This window comes from Larimichthys crocea, chromosome XI (genome assembly GCF_000972845.2).
Source record: "Larimichthys crocea isolate SSNF chromosome XI, L_crocea_2.0, whole genome shotgun sequence".
Lineage (NCBI taxonomy): Eukaryota > Metazoa > Chordata > Actinopteri > Sciaenidae > Larimichthys > Larimichthys crocea.
In genome coordinates this window covers 4313800-4333842 of record NC_040021.1, presented here as the reverse complement: position 1 = coordinate 4333842, position 20043 = coordinate 4313800, and the positions used below count along the sequence as shown (strand labels likewise).

Below are 20043 nucleotides of genomic sequence, written 5' to 3'. Positions count from 1 at the left end.
AAACATAATTAATCTAGCTCATGCAAACACATTTTTTCTTCTTTATTGGCGAATCATAACACATAATCTGATCAGAGACGAGAGGAGCAATAGTACAACGCTTACCGCCAACACGGTCCTCCAGAAGAGGGGTGAAGCTCACTACTCCGACCAAAGCAGTGAGGGACACGGCTTGCCAAGGACAGCCAAAGAAGGTTTCCCCGGCTTCCAGTCGTCTGGCAGCTGTGCAATAACCTGTTCGGCACACAAAAACATTGAGGAATGTCAGAAAGTAAAGTAGAAGTAAGCTAAGTAAGAATTGAGAAGAAAGTAAAGAAAGAAGAAAGAAAGAAAGAAAGAAAGAAAGAAAGAAAGAAAGAAAGAAAAAGAAAGAAAGAAAGAAAGACAGAGACAGACAGACAGACAGACAGACAGACGACAGACAGATATACTTTATTTATCCCAAGCTGGGAAATTATAGTGCAGCAGCAGCATTACACAAAGTGACAAGTGACAACAAAGAATAAAAATTACTATAAAGCAAAATATACATAATAAATATCAAAAAAGCAATAGTAAATACAGTAATATAAATAAGAGATGGGAGTTCCACGTCTTAAGGTGCGATACATGACGGAGGAAAATATCCTGCTGTGAGATATTCAAACTAAAATAGAGACTGAAATCAGGTCAATTTTGAGGAGGCACACAAAAACAACTTCCAATATTATATATATATTTATATACAGGCCAAGACTGAGATGTTCATTAACTGGAATCAGGACATTACCATACAATTACCTACTAATAATAATAATAATAATAATAATACAACCAAGCATTTACATTACATTACATTGCATTTAGCAACGCTTTTATCCAAAGCGACTTACAGAGGAGGACATAAGCTGAGAAAGGTGTAAAGGAGCACAGAGTAGTTGTTAGTTTTGTTAGGCAGGGAAGCATTCTCGAAACAGAAGTTTTTACAAGTTTTTTAAAGGTCGAAAGGGATGTTGCTGTTCTAGTAGCCGTTGGTCATTCCACCATTTGGGGACGACCACAGAGAAGAGTTTAGAGTGACCTCGCTTTGCGAGAGGCGAGGGTACAACTGCGGTTTGTATGAGCGGAGCGTAGCGCCCTGGTCGGGACGTGAGCCTTGTAAGACGCTGAGATAGGCAGGGGCAGATCCTGAGGTGGTTTTGTAGGCTAGCGTCAGAGCTTTGTGTTTAATTCTGGCAGCTACAGGCAGCCAGTGCAGGTCGCTGAAGAGTGCATTTGCACATTAAAAAAAAAAAGATATTATTGAGATTATTATAGTGGAGCAGGAAACCAATTTCCGCATTCACCTACTGCTTCCACATTCAATGTGTTTGGCAGCAGAACAGACAACAGTCTAACCGCTTCATTAACGCTTAGTCATACTTAGAGAGCTCTGTGTAATGAGCCAGCCTCTAAAGTGACCTTTGAACCGAGCATGAGGCCACACACACACTCTATGGTAAGAAATGCAGGGATTAGAAATAAATTAAACAACACAGCAGTGCACACAAAGCAGGACTGCAACCATGATGCGTTTAAGGGCCGTTCAAACACACAGAGAGATAATGCAGGTTGACGTTGGGATGAAGGCGCATCAGCCATCTGCTGATCAACACGTCAGCAGGCCACAAACAAACACACACACTCACTAACACGCTGCTTTTCTTACAACACTCACATGCTGCAGCTGCTTTAGCAGAAACACGTAAAGGTGATCCGGCTCCATTACAGGTCGGGGTGATGTATCACTCTCCATGCTAACTGCTTTAGCCGGACGATGACAGGTATTAGCTCTGTTAGCTCTGAGTAAACACGGGGCGAGCTAAGCTGACGTTAGTCCGGGTAAACACTAAATAAAAACGTCGTTAGAAACGCTAAATAGTCTTCTTGTATAGTCGAGGCAGGAGTTGGCGGTTGATTAACGGAAATTACAGATGAGTCGTCGTATCGATGAGCGTTTAGCTGAGCTTTAGGTTCAGATTTAGCACTAAAAACGACTACAGAGCCTAAATTAACCTGACAGGACATATAGTCCCGTGTTACGACCGTGTCCTGTGATAATTATCGGTTCTTTTCCATGTCAAAATAAGGCCCCCCGCCGGTTCGGTTGTTGTGCTAGTTTCCAGCTCAGCAACCGGCTGTTGAACTTCAGCCCGAGACACGGAGGGGGGAGGGGGAGTGAGGCGTTCAGGGCGGCTCGGAGATCTCAACTTTCTCCCCCTCTATGAACTCTGTGTGTGTGTGTGTGTGTGTGTGTGTGTGTGTGTGTGTGTATATAAAGTCAAGCCAAATCTTAACATGTTCGAAAATTAAATGGACTGTACTTGTATAGTGTCTTTCTAGTCTTCTGTACGGAAGCCCCAAAGGGTCATACATACATACATACATTTTATTCCACCTGTTTTCCTATGATAACAAGATAATTCATTCGAGATCTCGAGAAAACAAAACGATAGTTTAGCGTAGGGCTGCTCGATATTTTTAAGCTATATCGCGATACACGATATATATCTCGATATTTTTGTTGTTGTTGTTTTGTATTGTTTATTTCTAATAAATAATAATGTCATTATTACCTTGATAGTATTGTAATTGCTCAGAATCAATGTAGAACAGTAGATTTACACTTGCTGTATGAGACACACCTCTTTTTATAGCATTTTAACACTTTTTTTTTATACATTTCATAATGTAAATATGAGCTTTAAAGCTCAATAGCTTCCAGGTCATGTGACCTATTGGCTCAAAATCAGTGTAGAACAGTCCATCTACACACTCTTTTTATAGCATTTTAACACTCTTAACAAACCGCGATATATCAAGTATATTCGATATATTGCCCACCCCTAGTCTAGTGTATTAAATCATTGCAGGAAACATCATTTAGTGTAGCAATGTCAGAGGAGCAGGAGAATATCGATCATCACGTATCTCTTCAAACGAGGCCCGACACAGGCTGAAACAGCTTCATGCCTTGCTGTAGATAATGTACACATTAGTGTGCGTCATCTGAGAAGACGGCGCAGTCTAACTGAGCCTGATGTCGTCATAAATACCCTGAAAATCAAAACTGACTATCTGTATTTCAAACTCAGTAATTCTTTGAAATGTTTTGAGACAAAACAAGAACAAATACAAAATACACTAAAGGTGTCTCCTGCTCCTCTGACATTGCTACACTAAATTATTTAATACACTAAACTATCGTTTTGTTTTCTCGAGATCTCGAATTATTTATTCCGTTATCATGGGAAAATGGAGGGAAATTGTCTCGTTATCACGGGAAAACGGGTGGAATAAAATGTATGTATGTATGACCCTTTAGGGCTTCTGTAGCAGAGGACCACTCAAAGCACTTTACAGTACGCATCTCATTCATCCTATTCACACACGTTCATACACATGATGGCATTGGCTGCCACGCAAGGTGCCAAGTGCTCATCAGTTTTTAGGACACATTCACACACCGATGGCACAGCCTTCAGGAGTAATTTGGGGTTCAGTATCTTGCCCAAGGACACTTTGACATGCAGACTGGAGGGGATCGAACCGGGGATCTTCTGATTAGTGGACGACCCACTCTACCTCTGAGCCACAGCCGCCCCAAGCTGCCAAAATTACCCTACCATTACATGATAAACAAATATACAGTGTGTAATGTTTTGATGTTTTAGCTAATGCATTTATCCAACATGACTTTCAAAACAGGGAAACAGTCAAAGACATGTTAGTGCAGCAATAAGTAGGGGGGGATAGATTTATCATGTCCAGTTGTTGGTAGTGTTGGAGAGGAGGTACTCTCTAAAGAGCTGGAGGTCTCCAGGAGGTTTTTGAAGGAACTGGTAGGACGTTCAAGGAACAACAGACGAGAAAAGTTTGTATTGCCCTGAGCGTACGGGTGCCATGTGTCGTTCATTACAGTAGATAACATATGCCTATGTAAGACGATGCAGAACCGAAGTATTATGAGCTTGTTGAGCAGCGGGGTAACTTGTGCCCTTTTAGGATGATTAAGGCAAAAAGGTTTCACTGTGCAGGCTCGAAAGGCACATCAGGAGATAGTTACAGTAATATAGTCGCTGCTGACCACAGTTGGGTAGCATGTTTAGTCATGTAAGGCATGATTTTTCCGACGTCATAAAGTGTGAAGAGGCACGACTCGGCAACATGATGAGAGAAGTTGGTCATCAATCATAACTCTTAAGTTTTTCACTACCCTCGTAGGGGCAAGAGATACATATATATAGACATTCTTCTGCGATATTGAGTTCATGGATTTAAACCTTTAGCATTTAAACACACAAAGTGACAGAAACGAAGCAAGCACAGTAGCTTACAATTCTTAGACTTACCATAATGGTCCACTCTGCAAGTTTACTCCTCATCATTGAAAGAATGCAGCCCATGTAGACAATTCCCGTTGAGAACAATCCCACTTCTTCTTCGTTCATTTCAGACACTGACTCCACAGAGTCCAAGGATCCTGGCAGAACAAAATGAATGTACCTGCTAGTCAGTTTATGTGTGCAGACAAAGTGTCCTGGTCGTCATCTCATGCATTAGGAATAGCTTAATGTGATTATCAAACAATTGTCTGAAAACCAGGTAAAGCAAAGATAGAACCAAAGAAGATTAATCGACTGTTATAATAAAAGCTCAGGGAGCTTAACGTGAGGTGGACTAAAAACAGGTTTCAATTTTCTCATCATGGCCCAAATGTTGAGGATTTTTAATAGAAGTGTCAAATTTGAGGGTAAACGCTTGGCAAAAAATGACCCCAGTAATGTTAAAAAATTAAACAAGTGTCTCCACAATGGAACTCTTGTTTCTAGGTTAAAGAAACTTGCATGTATGACACAAATGATCAGCAGGAGCACCCAGAAAGAACCCACACAGACACAGGGAGAACATGCAAACTCCACAAAGAAAGGCCCAAGCCAAGTGGCTGAAGAACCTTTTTGCCCTTTTAACCTTTCATTTAACTTCAAAAAAGAAAAGATGTATCATGGATGTCATTAAATGATTACCAACCTGACTGCGAGTGATCAACCTCGACAACACGGCCCACATCTAAGGGCTTCTCCAGGGTGGCTTGAGGGATTTTCGGCATCTCCTCTGATGCGCCGAAGCCCGGCTGACCTTCTTTGTTTTTATTAAAGTGTCCGCCATCCTCCTCGACACTGACGTCTGGTCCACTGTGCACCTCGTCCAAAACTACTACCTCTTTTTCATTAGTTTCTGCTGGCTTTTCTTCATGATCCGTTACTGTGAGGTTGTCATCGCTCTCAGCCATCGGGACGTTAACGTTGTCTTCGTCAACAATGTTTATTTCACGTTCATCTACAACAAAAACATTAGGGCAATTAGAGGTCAGGAAGGGAAATTCCCAGGTCTGTCCAAAGGTTTGGAGTTTGCTTTTGCGCTTTGGTTTCGATTTCCATTCCTTGGGTTAGTATTTCATCTAATGACAGCAGGTGTGGTGTGTGGTTGTCAGGAGCGTGGTATTTTCTTAGTAGGTCAGTGAGACTCTTTGTGACACTGAAGCCAAACGAATTACAACTCTGTACTGAGCTGTTGCTACATGAAATCCAATTTTAAATTAATTATAGTCGAAAGACAACAGAGGTTGTTCGGTGTTGAAATTAGGCTGCGTTCACACTTGCATCTGCGTTCATGCAGGTGAGAAGTCAGCCACATTACACCGTGGATACAACTGGATCAAATAGCTTGAACTACAGACTAGCTGCCAAACAGTCTGCTCAACTTTGCTGAGTGCACAAAGACTTAAAAAATGTTGATGCTGATGCTGATATGACAAACAACTAGGACAAAGTTAAAAAAGGAGAAGGTATCGTCTTCTCTAGCCTGATGGCCAAGCAAAAATCTGTTGTTTTTTTTAGCAGAGGCCCAATACAAAGTTGGTACAATAATCTGGATATATCTGGAAACACGATATCCGAACAGAGCCTGAAAGGACAGTTCAGGGCTGCATATCTGTTGTGGCACAGTATCAAGTTCAGCATTCACTTCCACCTGCGAATCATAAGCTGATGCAATATACTTTACTTGTCTGTGAACGGCCCCTATCAGCGGTTAAAACAGAATATGCAGTGGTAAAATCCGACTACCAATCACAAGAGTCAATCCTAACTCTTATCTGTACTAGATACTCAAATGAAAATAGTAAAAACAAAGAACCGTACCTTGGTCAATATCTGATGGTTTTTCTGTTGCCAAAGGCGTGCTGTCACTGGCTGTTGAATACTTCTGTCGTAGGCTGAATGCAAGCTCCTGGAAGTCATCCAGTATTTCAGTCTCCTCATCCATACTACTTGTGTCCATATGTTGGTCGTAACTGGGTTTTGTACCCTGGTTATCCAGCATCTTCTCAATCTCGTCCAGGATAGTGTTCTCGGAGGCTTCCAGGATGCCCTCGAGCGCATTTTCAATGTCTTGTGCGTGCGTCCCTGTAAGTGTGCGACGGGTAGCGTGGAATTCTGTGTCCAAGTCAGAGAACATGGCCTCCACTTTAAAGAGATTCTTGAGGCCCAGAAGCTTTTGGATGCGCTCCATCTTCTCCTCTGTGAAGTGGTCTCGAAGCAGAGACAGCCTCATCACGCTATCGCTGTATTCTGGCTCTGGGCTCGACGCGATTGTCTCAGGTGGCGGTTTGTCGGAGTCAGTGCCGTCTGGTTGTGAGAAAGAAAGTGCATTTTCGTCTTCAAGTAATTCTTCTTTCTCCTCCATGTCTGGATCTTTATCGTCATCCAGCTCCTCCATAATAACTTCCTCATGAATCTCGGGTTCCTCCATAGATGGTTGACTGTTATTACCTTCTATGTCTTTCATTAATTGGTCATGTATCTGTTTAGGTAGACGGTCTTCTACTCTCTTTCCATCATATTTGACATGCAAGTTCTCCGATTGTATCTCCATTGTCAACGGGTCCTGGTGTGTTTCAGTTTTTCTACTGGCTAAGTCATGATCGGTCGCTGTTTCGTTTTCATTGTCTAAATCCTGTACACCTGTATTATCATCTTCATCCTCCTCCTCTTTGTGCTCAGAGGAGTCATCTGCTGTTTTAAGATCTGTTGTTTGAGCCTCAGGAACGGCAGGATCTCCCACTTGGTGGATTAGTGCTTCCTCAGGTCCGACAACTTCCCCTTCACTCTCATCATCACTATCAACTGAGTCAGTTTGCACAGAGCTGAACGTACGTGGATCTTGATGAACTGGCTCTATGTCCTTTGGTTCGTTTGGTGGTGTTAGTGATATCAGTTTTTCCACGTCTTTCTTTGCTTCTGCAGCTTCTTCCTCCTCATCATCTTCATCTTCCTCTGAACTCAAGTCGTGCTCCGTCATCTGTCCGCCAGTGACAACTGAAAAAACAGCATCTCCAATTGACGTCCACATACCCTTCTCCTCTGCAGTCTCTGGTGTGTCGTCCTGAATTGCTGGAGGAGGACTTTCATCCTTTTTGAGGGGATCAGTCGCTGGAGTGTTCACAGTTTCTTCAGAGAAAGACAGCAATGGGGTTTCCACTTTGACATCATCTTCAGGAGGATTCTCCACATCTTCGGGCTCCTCCTCTTCATATGGGGTAACACTCTTGGTGATTTCTTCATCTGTGGTGACGGCATCAAAAGTTGATCCAAGGGTAGTTTTTAACTCAGGGATTTGAACTCCCTCAGATGTCGAGACTGGTTCATTTTCGGAAACAACATCCGCTCTGGCCAGCAACGGAGTTTCTACTTTTATATCAACGTCATCTTCAGGAGGATTCTCTACATATTCACTGTCCTCCTCGTCATATGGGGTAACACTCGTGGTGATTTCTTCATCTGTGGTAACAGCATCAAAAGTTGTTCCAAGGGTGGTTTTTAACTCAGGGATTTGCACTCCATCAGACATAGAGACTGGTTCGGTTTCGGAAACAACATCAGCTCTGGTCAGCAATGGAGTTTCTGCTTTAACTTCAGTGTTATCCTCTGGAGGATCCTCCACATTTTCAGGCTCATCCTCCTCATAATAATCATATGGGGTAACACTCTTGGTGATTTCCTCATCTGTGGTAACAGCATCGAAAGTTGTTCCAAGGGTAGTTTTTAAGTCAGGGATTTGCACTCCTTCCGAAATAGAGACTGGTTCATTTTCTGAAACAACATCAACTTTGGCCACAGATTCCACGGGTGTATCTTTGGTTTCACTCCTTTCTGACACAGCATTTTCAAAAATAGGCTCTGGAGTTTGCTCAACTTCTATTTCTTCTGTTTCAGTAGCATCGGGCGTATCCTCTGCTTCAGGTTCTTCTTCTCCTGCAAAAGGTGATTCAGGTTCAAGTTCAGATAAAGAGGCACTTTGATCATCCTCTGAGACATGATGTTCAGTTTGTTTTTCACTGTCAGACGCCTCGTCCTCTGATGGCTGTGTTTCTTTCTGTGCGTCCTCAGATGTTTCCTTATTTTCACTATCATTCTCCTCCGGTAAGGAGCCCAATAGTAAATCTACGTCGTAACTGTCAAACGCATTAAATCCAGTGTCAAAACAGACGAAATCTGTTTCCTGGGAAAAGACAAGAACATTTATTGTAAGGAATATGCGTGTTCATTGCAGGGGGAATTGTTATTACGTTGACAGCAGCATTGTCATTCAGACTGCATTTTGAATAATTAATTCAGTTAGTCAGCAACATATTTCCATACCTCTGCTGGAATTTCAAACTCTTTCTCCGTATAAATGTGGTTAACGGCAAGAAGATCATTTGGGAAATAGCCAAAGTTATTTCCAACCTATTGACAAAAGTACAAAAAGAGAATATTACAGATTATAACCACATAGTCAAACATGGGTGTTTCTACTCCTGATTAAATATTAACCACAGTATACTTACACTTCCGGCCCACATGTCGGACCTTCTGCCTGACAATTTATAGTATACATAGATAGTTTCTGATGCCTTGAAAGACAGGAACCGACAGTCTGGTCCAGTGAAATCTGCCAAAGCTTTTCCTCGACACAGAAGCACTGCGAAAGCAAAACATCAAGCAATGAGGGAATGAATGTTATTTGTCATAGCAGTGCACATTTCAAGAAACCAAATATGCCAAACCGGAGGCAACTTTTATGTCATAAAGCAAATAAAACTGTCATAAAATGTCATGTTTTGTCCATCTGACAGTCCATAAAACGAAACAAGATATGACGATTTAACAAAGCAGCACATATTCACATATAAAGAACTGAAATCAATGAATTTGGGGGCAGGTTTTGCTCTTTAATTGTCACTTCTTTTTTTTTGCCAATTTGTCTCTACAATATTATTATTATTCTTACAAAACATGGCAAAATGAAACTGAAACTGATGCCTAACCTACTCATAGCCATGTCATAGTTTTAGTAGTGTTTGGTCATAAAACAGCTGCTTATTTTATGTGTTTACCGTTTTATGACTAGCTTTCCTCGATGATATGTCGCCAGTATAACAAACACTGTGTGTAGTATCATATTTTAAGTGAACAGCAGCTCTAACAGTCTCCCCAAGGCTTTACCTGTGTTAGTTTTAAATCATAGCAGCGTACACTGAAGAGTAAACCTGAGTTAATTTATATATAATATCAGATAGCTGAAGCTTACAGTACATTTATAATGTTTTGTCCATCTGACAGTCCAAAAACTAAATAAAGATATGATGATTTAACAAATAAGCACACATTCACATATAAAGAACTGAAATCAATGAATCTGTGGGCATGTTTTGCTCTTTAATTGTCACTTTTTTTGCCAATTTTTTACAAAAAATAGCACAATAAAACTGATGCCTACACCTACTCATAGCCATGTCATAGTTTTAGTAGTGTTTGGTCATAAAACAGCTGCTTATTTTATGTGTTTACCGTTTTATGACTCTTTAAAAACTAGCTTTCCTCAATGATATGTCGCCAGTATAACATCTTATCACCAAAAACACTGTGTGTAGTATTATTTTTTAAGTGAACAGCAGCTCTAACAGTCTCCCTGTGTTAGTTTTAAATCATAGCAGCGTACACTGAAGAGTAAACCTGAGTTAATTTGAATATCGGATAGCTGAACCTTACAGTACATTTATAATGTTTTGTCCATCTGACAGTCCAAAAACCAAATAAAGATATGATGATTTAACAAATAAGCACTTATTCACATATAAAGAACTGAAATCAATGAATCTGGGGGCAGGTTTTGCTCTCAAAAACCTATTTAATTGTCACTTTTTTTTGCCAATTTGGCTCCTTTTTTTTTTACAAAACATAGCATAATGAAACTGATGCCTACACCTACTCATAGCCATGTCATAGTTTTAGTAGTGTTTGGTCATAAAACAGCTGCTTATTTTATGTGTTTACCGTTTTATGACTCTTTAAAAACTGGTGATATGTCGCCAGTATAACATCTTATGTGTGTAGTTTTATATTTTAAGTGAACAGCAGCTCTAACAGTGTTAGTTTTAAATCATAGCAGCGTACATTTAACGTTAATTTGAATATCAGACCAGATAGCTGAAGCTAACGGCACATTTATAAGAGTTTAACGTGGATTGAGGTTAATGTCCGCGTTAACAACGTGTCAGAGCCTCTTAACAATAAAGATAAAGAGTGTTAGTTAATGTTAAATATTGTTTTTTGCCTTTTTTTGTGTTAAACGAAGCCGGCCGGCCGGTGGCTAATTAGCTGCTAACGTTAGCTCCCCCCCCAAAAAAAAAAAATCCAGCCAGGCCGGAGCTGCCAGGCAACCGGCCAACGGACAAACCTGCAGCACGTTAATAACAAGCTGTGTTGTTTTTAATGACAGGTACACGTCTAATCAGCCTGCACAACAACCGCCTGAGGTTATCCAGGGTCACAAATATCGACTGGCAACAGGTCAACCCGGAGATAAGGCGCAGTTTATCAGGATGTAAAAGGATGCGAGTGTCCAAACTTACTGCTGCACTCCTCATCGGCGCATCTTTTAAAGTTGGAGAAACGTTTTTCCAACGCCGCCGTGGAGATAAAATTAAATAAAAGTAATAAAAAGCCTTGTCGGTAAAAGTGTTTTGCTGCCATGCTGGCAGTTTTCTGTTGACTGCTTTGCTTTGCTCGCTGCCTGCTGTTGCTGTTGGAGCATGAGCAGTTAGAGGTTAGAAGGCGAAGAAGGAGCCGACACGTCAGCAGATCGGATCCGGCTGGGTGTGTGCGGGCACGGATAGGTTTTCAACCAGGAGGGGGGGTTGGATTAAAAAAGAAAAGAAAAAAGAAAAGGCTGCTTCATGTGACTGTGGGAAACAATGTCAAACAGATGCAGTCAGAGAAAACTGCACAAGATTATGCATCATGCAGCAAATCCAAGGACATCTGCATTATGAACACAAAGAGTGCACTTTAAAATGAGGGTGCATGACTCAGGATGTAACAAATGATCAAGTTACCGTGTTATGTGATTAGTTTATCCTGTTAATTACTGCATACGTGAATCTGCATGCATCAAGTTAAATAGATTATCAGTTACATGAATTGTTATTTATGCAACTGCAGCTTCATATTTCTAAACTAGCCCCTCTTTTTGCACAACTTCCTGGACTTTCATTTCTATTTACAGACATCTGTGGTTCTATCTTATATTTTTATTAAACATTTTTCTATTTTTTATATATATATATACTTTCTACTATATATTATATATATCTCTTATATATAATATATATCTATATATTCTACTTGATAGACACATGTTATAATTTTCTATGCAAATGTTTAAATCTGCACGTTTTTTGATTCCTCTCTACATATTTAATCCTATGCTTAATTCTAATCTGCCCCTCTTTTGCACAATTTACGGACTTCATTCTGGTTACAGCCATCTGGTGTCCTATCTCTTCATTTTTAAACCTTTTTCTATTTATATAGATATATATATATATATATATATATATCTATATAATATATTATATATATATATATATATATATATATATATTTCACTTTTGTTTACATACTTATTCATATATCTATCTATATATATAGTATTCTATTGTATAGACACAGTTATATATTATTCTATCGCAAATGTTTAACTCATCTGCACGTTGTTTGATTCCTCTGTACATATTTAAATTCCTATGCTTTAATTTCTAATCTAGTCCCTCTTTTGCACAACTTCCTGGACTTTCATTCATCTGTTTACAGCCATTGTGGTTCTATCTTATATTTTTATAATCTTTTATTTGTATAGATGTCAGAACGGGTTATATATTTATTTTCTATGCAAATGTTTAACTCATCTGCACGTTTTTGATTCCCTGTACCATTTTAAATCCTATGCAAATGTTAATTTTGCTACAAATGTTTAATTTCTACTTTTATCATATAGATAGATAGATAGATATAGATAGATAGATAGCTAGATAGATAGATAGATAGATAGATAGATAGATAGATATATAGATAGATAGATACTTTTTATCCACAAGCGGGAAATACGGTGCAGCAGCAGCATTACACACCGTGACATATAGACAAGTATTAAGAATACAAAATATAAAAGAAAAACTTAACATAACTTAAAATATAAAATAGCCATAGTAAATAAAGTATATGTACATGTTGCAGGAAAGATTTCTGTATCTGTCTATAGGTTAATTCTAATGCATGTTTAATGTATGTTTTGCCATGCTGTACTGGATGCTCAGAAAAATGTCATATTATATATTACCTAATATTATCTTATATATTTATATATTATTATATCTACAATATCCTTATTATATTTATTATATATAGTACAGTGTGTATGTGTCTGCATAACAGTGTTTGGTGATACTGCCACCAATACTGACCTTTTACTGGCTAAGAAGTAATATATGTGTATAAGTAACTGTATAATTGTTTTACATTTATTTTATTCCGTTTTAATTTAAATATTTATATATATGTACTGTGTGTGTGTCACATAAAGGGGCCGCCCTCTGTGTGTTACACTCCGGTACTGCAGGTGGCGCTGTGCGGTCAATGAGTGCAATCCTCCGTTAAAGTGTAAACAACACGAAGAGGAAGAGCACAGACGGGCTAACATGTGGGCAGCGTTTTATTATTGTTTTAATATAATATTAATTTCTCACAAATAGCAGATGTATGAGCAGCTGCTGTTGATAATTTAGCGTCAGCTGGTTGTTTACCTTCAGAAACGTCTGCTGAGCAGGTAGGACCTGTGCTAACTTTGTTTTTACAACACAATAATCTCATAATTAAAAACATCTCACCGTGATGGAGTTAATATAACAGGAGCTGCTCTGTCGGTGGTTAATTGCTTAAATTACAGCAGCTATTTTGGCACAAATGCAGATTAAAGTCCGTCTAAAAGCTCTGATAACAACGAGTTGTTGTCTATTGTTGCGACTAAATCAGGATACAGAGCTATAAGCACCAGCAGTTTGATAATAATAACATATTCCTGCATGTTTCTTGCTGCTTTTTACATTGTGCAGATATTTTTAAATGATTTTTAATCTGTTGTGGAGAAATTGCTGAAGTCAAAGGTCAATGGTGAGGTCAGGAAGGAAGAAAGCGTTCAGGAGCCTTGATCAAGGAGAATTAGAGACACTCTTCAAAGTTCATCAGAAGTGCCTGAGTCGGTCTCTAATTCTGCCCCAACTCATCCTGGTGGATCGACTTTAAACCCCAAGATAACACCACAAATACTACACGCCCAGAATTAGTCAAAGAGAATGTCTTTACCCATGCAGGTGTTATTGTCAGCATGTTCTAGTCTGGAGACACAGATTGGACCGTCAACAACAAGCTATCTATTATGTCTATGAAGGCAGCAATAGGTCTCTTTGACCCTGGTCACCACAGTGTTGAGATAGACTGGCACCTACTGTTCCCAACCAAAGCCAAACAACTAATACTGCCAAGGACCTAAAGGCCCACACGTGACCCCGTGTAAAATTCGATACATACATATTCCACACATATTGCACAATAACTATGGTACTCTATATCACAAAATGAGAGAAATATAAAATATAAAAAACAAAAACAGGTTCTAGTTGGGCATTACAAAGCAAAGCTGTAAGTTGGCACAAAAAAAGAAAAAGTTGAATAACTGTAAAGATATTTAACTGTTCAGCAATCTTAAATGTCTTGGAAATAAGTTGCCTGCTGACTCAAATATTTTTCATCCCTGCAGCTGGAAGTCAAACACGGAGCCTGAGTCTAACTGTTGCTGTTGTGCTGATGATGGATGACTTGGAGAGAGAGCTAGGACGCTTCGAAGACTTGAAGCATGAAGATGATTTCTCCGACGACAACTCGACAAGAGGATCGAAAAGAACAAAACCTAGGCGCATGGATGCAGGTGAGTCGTACAGTACGTTCCTACATTACAGTCTTGTGTTTACGATTCAGAACTTACTAGAGCTAGACTGACATTGACATCGATGTTAATATCAAGCTGAAGAACCTGTTAGTTAATAATGTTTATGACAAATACAGTGACGTCATCAAATAATAACTTTTTTTCATCTTAAGAGACACCACGTGAAACTGGGTTTCACCAGAGTACCAGAATCTGTCTGGAGCACATCAGAGAAGCGCTGCTGCATCACAGATGGCAAGAGGCGGCAGAATATATGGCATGCTACCCACAAAAGTTAGAAGACACGGCCACTAGCCAAAGTGAGCAGTATACGGAGGTACGTTTGGTTTACTTTAGTACAGCATGAATGATAGTGCTGAATGAAAGGTTCCACATTGCTTTATAGATTAACACCTTTTTTTTTTTTGGTAATTTCCACCAGCTCGTTTGGAGATTGAGCACAGAGATCCTTCATCAGCACCCCAACTCAAAGCTGGACGACTACAACAGCATCTATGAACGGATGAAACACTCAGGGATCAGACACTACCTGATGGTATGTTAGCTAGTACAGTAGAAAGAGACTGTGTCCCATCCTTACTTAGTTTACCTGCTTGGTTTTGCTTAATTCGAGGATGCCTGTGGGATTGTGATCATGTTATTTGATCCCATATGTTGTGGATAGTCAAAGGTCAATGGTGAGGTCAGGAAAGAAGAAAGTGTTCAGGAGCCTTGATGTCTTATGCTGTATTATTTATTGATGCTTGATCAAGGAGAATTAGAGACACTCTCAAAGTTCATCAGAAGTGCCTGAGTCGGTCTCACATTCTGCCAAACTCGTGCTGGTTGATAGACTTTAAATCCCAAGATAACGGCACAAATACTACACGCCCAGAATTAGTCAAAGAGAATGTCTTTACCCATGGAGGTGTTATTGTCAGCATGTTCTAGTCTGGAGACAGAGATTGGACCGTCAACGGCCAGCTGTCTATTATGTCTAGGAAGGCAGCAACAGGTCTCTTCGACCCCAGCCACCACAGTGTTGAGATATGGTGGCACCTAGTCAAAGACAAACAATTAATACTGCCGAGGACCTCAAGGCCCACATGTGACCTTGTGTAACCTAACGATAGAAAATTCCATAACAACATAGATGCTCAGAAATTTAGCCAAGAAAAGCCTAACATTGCTGTTTGACATCACTTCAGACCCCTAGTAGACCTGACCTCACAGTGAACTGTTTTCATGTCTCTAGATCTGTCTGGAACATTCGTTTCACCTGCTGCTAAATGGTCACATTGAGAACGCAAAGAATCAGCTGTCTGCCGCCGAAAGCTGGAGGTACGGAAAGGAGTCAGGCCACGTCAGGCAGCAGCAGATCGTTAAACTGATCCAGGCCTACCGGAGTTTACTGGATTATATGATCTGGTGTGACAAAAGGTTTACACACTTCGACACTGGTAAGGTGATACACATCTTAACAACCAAACCATCCATTATTCACCTGTACCCCTCACACAGAAGCTCTTGTGTGATGTCACACTGCCACCTACAGGTCAAACGCAGTAACTGCTCTGATTAAAAAAGGAGCTAAAGAGGTTGTTGAGTTGTAGGAAACCTTCTTGTGTGTGTATGTTCCACTAAATACGTCTCAAATGATGTGAACTCATCCGACTGTTTCAGATCCCAGCTCCATTTCCAACGCGGACATGCACAACTACTTCCGACAGGCCTCTGTGAATCTAAAAGAGATTTTGAGGAACCCAGGTGTGTGGGATCCCTTCATACTGAGTTACGTTGAGGTGAGTACTCATTCCTAACTGCCTGATTGAACTATAGAAAAGTATATTTTTAATGTCACATAATGAAACCAAACACACAAGACTGGTCTGACTGGTCACGGAGCTACAAGCGCGTCAAGTCGCTCCAGATTTGACCCTTCTCCAACGAATATACAAGAGCTGCAACCATTAGTAAACTGACAGAATAATAATCGGCAGCAATCACTTTCAGTACATATATTTTGGTGTTCTTTGATAGTGAACCTAAATTCTGTGTTACATCCACATAATAAACCTGCTGTACACTATGTTATCATCAGCCTCTTTAATGTTTTCGAAATGTTCTTCTCAGGCTTGTATTTGTTCGATCTCAGGCTCGATGCTGTACTTATTGTTTTATTTTTGACAGATGCTGGATTTCTATGAGGATTATGAAGAGGCTTTAAACGTCCTGAAAAATTACGCTTATGACAACACATTCCCACCAAACCCCAACGCACACGTCTATCTGTATCAGTACTTAAAGAGGCACGAAGCTCCGGAGAGGAAACTGATCAAAGTGCTGAAGGTATAACTGCACGCTAACAAGCAGCATGGCTAAAAAGTAAAATGTGTATCACTTAATGCTGATGTACGAAACCTTACTTCTTTATGCCGCAGATCCTCCAGGTACTGGTCCCGAGCCATGAGTTGATGTTGGAGTACAGCTCTCTCCTGCTTCAGTCAGGTAAAAGCAGATTTGTTAGATAAAATAAATCAAACATTTGCCAAAAGAAGTTCAGTTTTTTAAGGTTTTGGAAAACATTAATTTGAAATATGTTACAGCCAGGTCTCCTAATAACTCCGTTCCGTTATGTCCATTGTTGATTTGTTGCTTTTCTAGAGAGAAAAAAGGACACCCAGAAAGCTTTGGAAGTCGTTCTGGAGATGTTGGCCTTCGCCTGCTGGAAAAGCAACTTGGACGCGTGGAAGCGTTTGAAGGACATTATTGAAAAGTTACAGTTAGAGTGCGTATAAAATGTTTGGAAAGTTAGCACTTCCACTTTTGATTAATGCGTTCATTTGTGTGTCATGAATCATCGTCGAATCCCTTTGTCCTGTGCTGAAACAGAAAAAACTGGAAGGACGTCGTCTCTGATAAAATGGCTGAAAGAAAAAACTGGTGGCCTGCGCTGCACTTCACAAGCTTCCACTTCAGGACAGACTCCGAGGAGAACCCGGAGCTTGTGGAAGTGAAGGCATCACTCACAAAAATCCTTTGCCCAGGTAAGTGAGTGTAGATCAGACATGTCAAACTCAAGGCCCGCAGGATAATTTCATACGTACATAATACTACAAATCCCAGAATGCACAGCAGTAGTGGCCACACAGGTCAAGATACCTGTGCACCACCCCTCCCTCCGCTGCTTTTAAAGCAGGTGAGAGGCTACTGACAAGGCACACAGGCTTACCAAGCGTGACGTAGTCCCAGTCTCATCCCTGGTGGTATTGTTTACTGTAACTGTTCATTTTGAATGTTACCTGTAATGATAGTGGCATTTATTCTAAGACAACATTTGCCAAGAAATGCTCTGTAGTTTTGAAAATGTTACAATGACATAAATATTTCTCTTTGACGTGAGAGTAAATTACCACCAAGTCCTGTTTTTACAAAATGGAGATCCAGCTCTGGAAGCTTCTCGCAAGGAAACTTGAGTTTGTATCGACTCCACATGTTTGTGATGTTTTAAACAACATCAGATATTTTACAGATGAAACCCGGTTTTCATTATCTCTGCAGAACTCTGTGTATTTGTTGAGTTGTCCATCAAAACAAAAACCACTCTGCTCTCGTTATATCTGCCTCTTTGAGTCCGAACGGACTCATGAACGTTTTAGTCATGAGTCTTCTAGTTTATTTTCACTCAGATTTCCGTGGATGCTTAATGAAGATGCTCAACTTTAATATCATATACACACTTTTACTATTTCACGCTTCTTTTCCAGAGGCTTTAAGAGAAACTTCTAAAGGATTTTCTTGCCTCTGTAGCATCATTGTAGGGGTTCAGCTACACAGAACACTGAATTTAATCTAATTTAGATCTTTGTGTAACGTTGCTCTCTTCTTTCAGATCTGACCATGAAGTACTCAGCCGGACAGGAGAGTGCCTGAGCGACGGGAAGTAACTGAATAAGAGGTGGAGGCGTCACGATGAAGAGCAAGAGTCTTCATAAAAACACTTTTTACATGAAGAACATAAAACATTGTTCTTTCGTGTTGGTTCATTTTGCCTTGAGCTACATTGTCCACCATGTGGAGCTGTTGTTCTGCTGTTTTTGCAGCAGAGTATCTTGAGGGAATGGCTACCTGATTTTTTTGAGTGTAGCTCTAAATATCAGCGCTCACGTTGTTGGTTTCATGGCAAACATTTTAATGGAAGCAGAGTCTCATTCTGCCCTCTCAGCTGACCTTTGACTGCTGAACGGAGGACGGGTTGTAAGGTCACATACGACGAGAGCCCGAGGGATTTTCTCCGTCAAAGCCTTCGTCACGTCAGAACAACCAACACAGACCGCTCAGCTGAAGTGGGACAGAGCACTGACAGGTGGTTGCTGCCATTATCTTTAAAATAGTGACGTTCGCTGTAGTATGATTGCTTTTCTACTGATTGTGAGAGAACAGGATAGTTTTTGTATATAGATATGCTTTACATGAGTCATTGTCAAGCTTGATTTTCACAGTTCTGACATTCCAGTGTGCTTCTACCTTGTGTGTTTTGATGCCATGTATTCATTTTCTATTAAAAAACAGAATGTTCTGTCTTCTTCTTCAAACGCTCTCCTTTCAAACCGAACCATGAAATAAAGTCTCGCATCCAGCAGCATGCCAATTTAATAAGTGAAAGTGTTGTTGTAATGATTCTGTTTCGGCTTGCCACAATGCTGGCCATGCAGCAACTCAGTCAGCTGTACTGTGTGTGTGTGTGTGTGTGTGTGTGTTGCTTTGCAGTCATTACATAAACCAAAGCCCAGAGCACTTGCCCAACCACAGGAGCAGCTGCAGAAGGGATCTGGGAACACACAACAACACATGTCGTTTGAAAATTCAAAACTCAGAGCAGTGAAGAGGAGCAGGAGTTGGTCACTGCTTTGGATCATGTCCTCGTTGTGACCTTTTTCCCTTTTTCCTTTTTCGGGGCTTTGAATTTTTTAATCACCTACACAGATGCTCACAGTTCAGGCAGTCATTGCACCGTTCCCTCGGTCATGGAGCAGCTCTGTCGGGGGTTTGTTTTGTTCCTCGAGGGCACCTTGACAGTTTGAAGCTAATTTTCTTTTTGTCTAGGGACTGAGAGTGAAAACTGTCTCAGGCCCTTTTGTACTTGAACCCACTCAAATATCACTTTGCAAAAGAGCCTCTCGGGTATCTTTAGTTTGCTGTTCCTCACCAGACATTCTAACATTTTGATTCTTGTCAACGAGTCAGATGTTTCAAACTAACTCTTGACTTGTTTTTTTCTTTCTTTCTTCCTGACCACAGCAGTCACACAAACCGGAGAACAGTCTGACCTGAGAGGTGGATGTAATCACACAGACACACAAACAACAAAAAGTATCCCTAATGCAGCCGTCAGCTTATTTTTGTCTCTTGAGGCAGCAGCAGGAGTCTGGGGCACCGTGTCCTCGTTGTTACACAGCATGCCCACGTGTTCCTTAGTAAAATATCTGAAACATCATTTTAGAAATGTGTTTTATAATACACCAAACACTGTACATGCTAAATTCTTACATTGATGCTTTATAGCAGTCCACATAAACCCACCTTACACTGAACACTGAGGGAAATTTGCTTTCATTCCCAAGAGATGAGAGGATTGATACCAACATAATGCCTTTT

The 20043-nt window shown here is 40.3% G+C and overlaps 2 protein-coding genes across 7 annotated transcripts in view; one reads left to right on the top strand and one right to left on the bottom strand.

Annotated features, from left to right (window-relative positions):
- The window catches only part of mia3 (MIA SH3 domain ER export factor 3), an 18888-nt gene extending 7664 nt beyond the window's left edge, over window positions 1–11224 (bottom strand). For 2 of the 5 annotated variants that reach the window (XM_019277018.2, XM_010738434.3), the window contains exons 1-6: window positions 10976–11222; window positions 8909–9042; window positions 8721–8807; window positions 6222–8580; window positions 5050–5358; window positions 4371–4501 (exon numbers count right to left, since the gene is read on the bottom strand). In XM_019277018.2, coding sequence (XP_019132563.2) covers window positions 4371–4501; window positions 5050–5358; window positions 6222–8580; window positions 8721–8807; window positions 8909–9042; window positions 10976–11096 — 3141 coding nt within the window. In that variant the 5' untranslated portion in view covers window positions 11097–11222. Of the gene's footprint in view, window positions 1–4370; window positions 4502–5049; window positions 5359–6221; window positions 8581–8720; window positions 8808–8908; window positions 9043–10975 lie in introns of all 5 variants that reach the window. The other 3 variants (XM_019277020.2, XM_027284262.1, XM_019277019.2) reach the window with 3 other exon arrangements.
- Window positions 11225–13053: 1829 nt separating this feature from the next.
- On the top strand, window positions 13054–19041 carry taf1a (TATA box binding protein (TBP)-associated factor, RNA polymerase I, A). 2 transcript variants are annotated; one of them, XM_027284264.1, is made up of 11 exons: window positions 13054–13227; window positions 14218–14397; window positions 14559–14722; window positions 14828–14941; window positions 15641–15845; window positions 16069–16187; window positions 16576–16734; window positions 16827–16893; window positions 17050–17173; window positions 17278–17432; window positions 18278–19041. In XM_027284264.1, exons 2-11 carry the CDS (start codon window positions 14265–14267, stop codon window positions 18316–18318), a joined length of 1281 nt encoding a protein of 426 aa, XP_027140065.1. In that variant the 5' UTR covers window positions 13054–13227; window positions 14218–14264; the 3' UTR covers window positions 18319–19041. The 2 variants fall into 2 exon arrangements, with proteins under 2 accessions (XP_027140065.1, XP_010736737.3); XM_010738435.3 differs by having other exon boundaries at window positions 13055–13227; window positions 14218–14385.
- Window positions 19042–20043: the final 1002 nt, after the last annotated feature.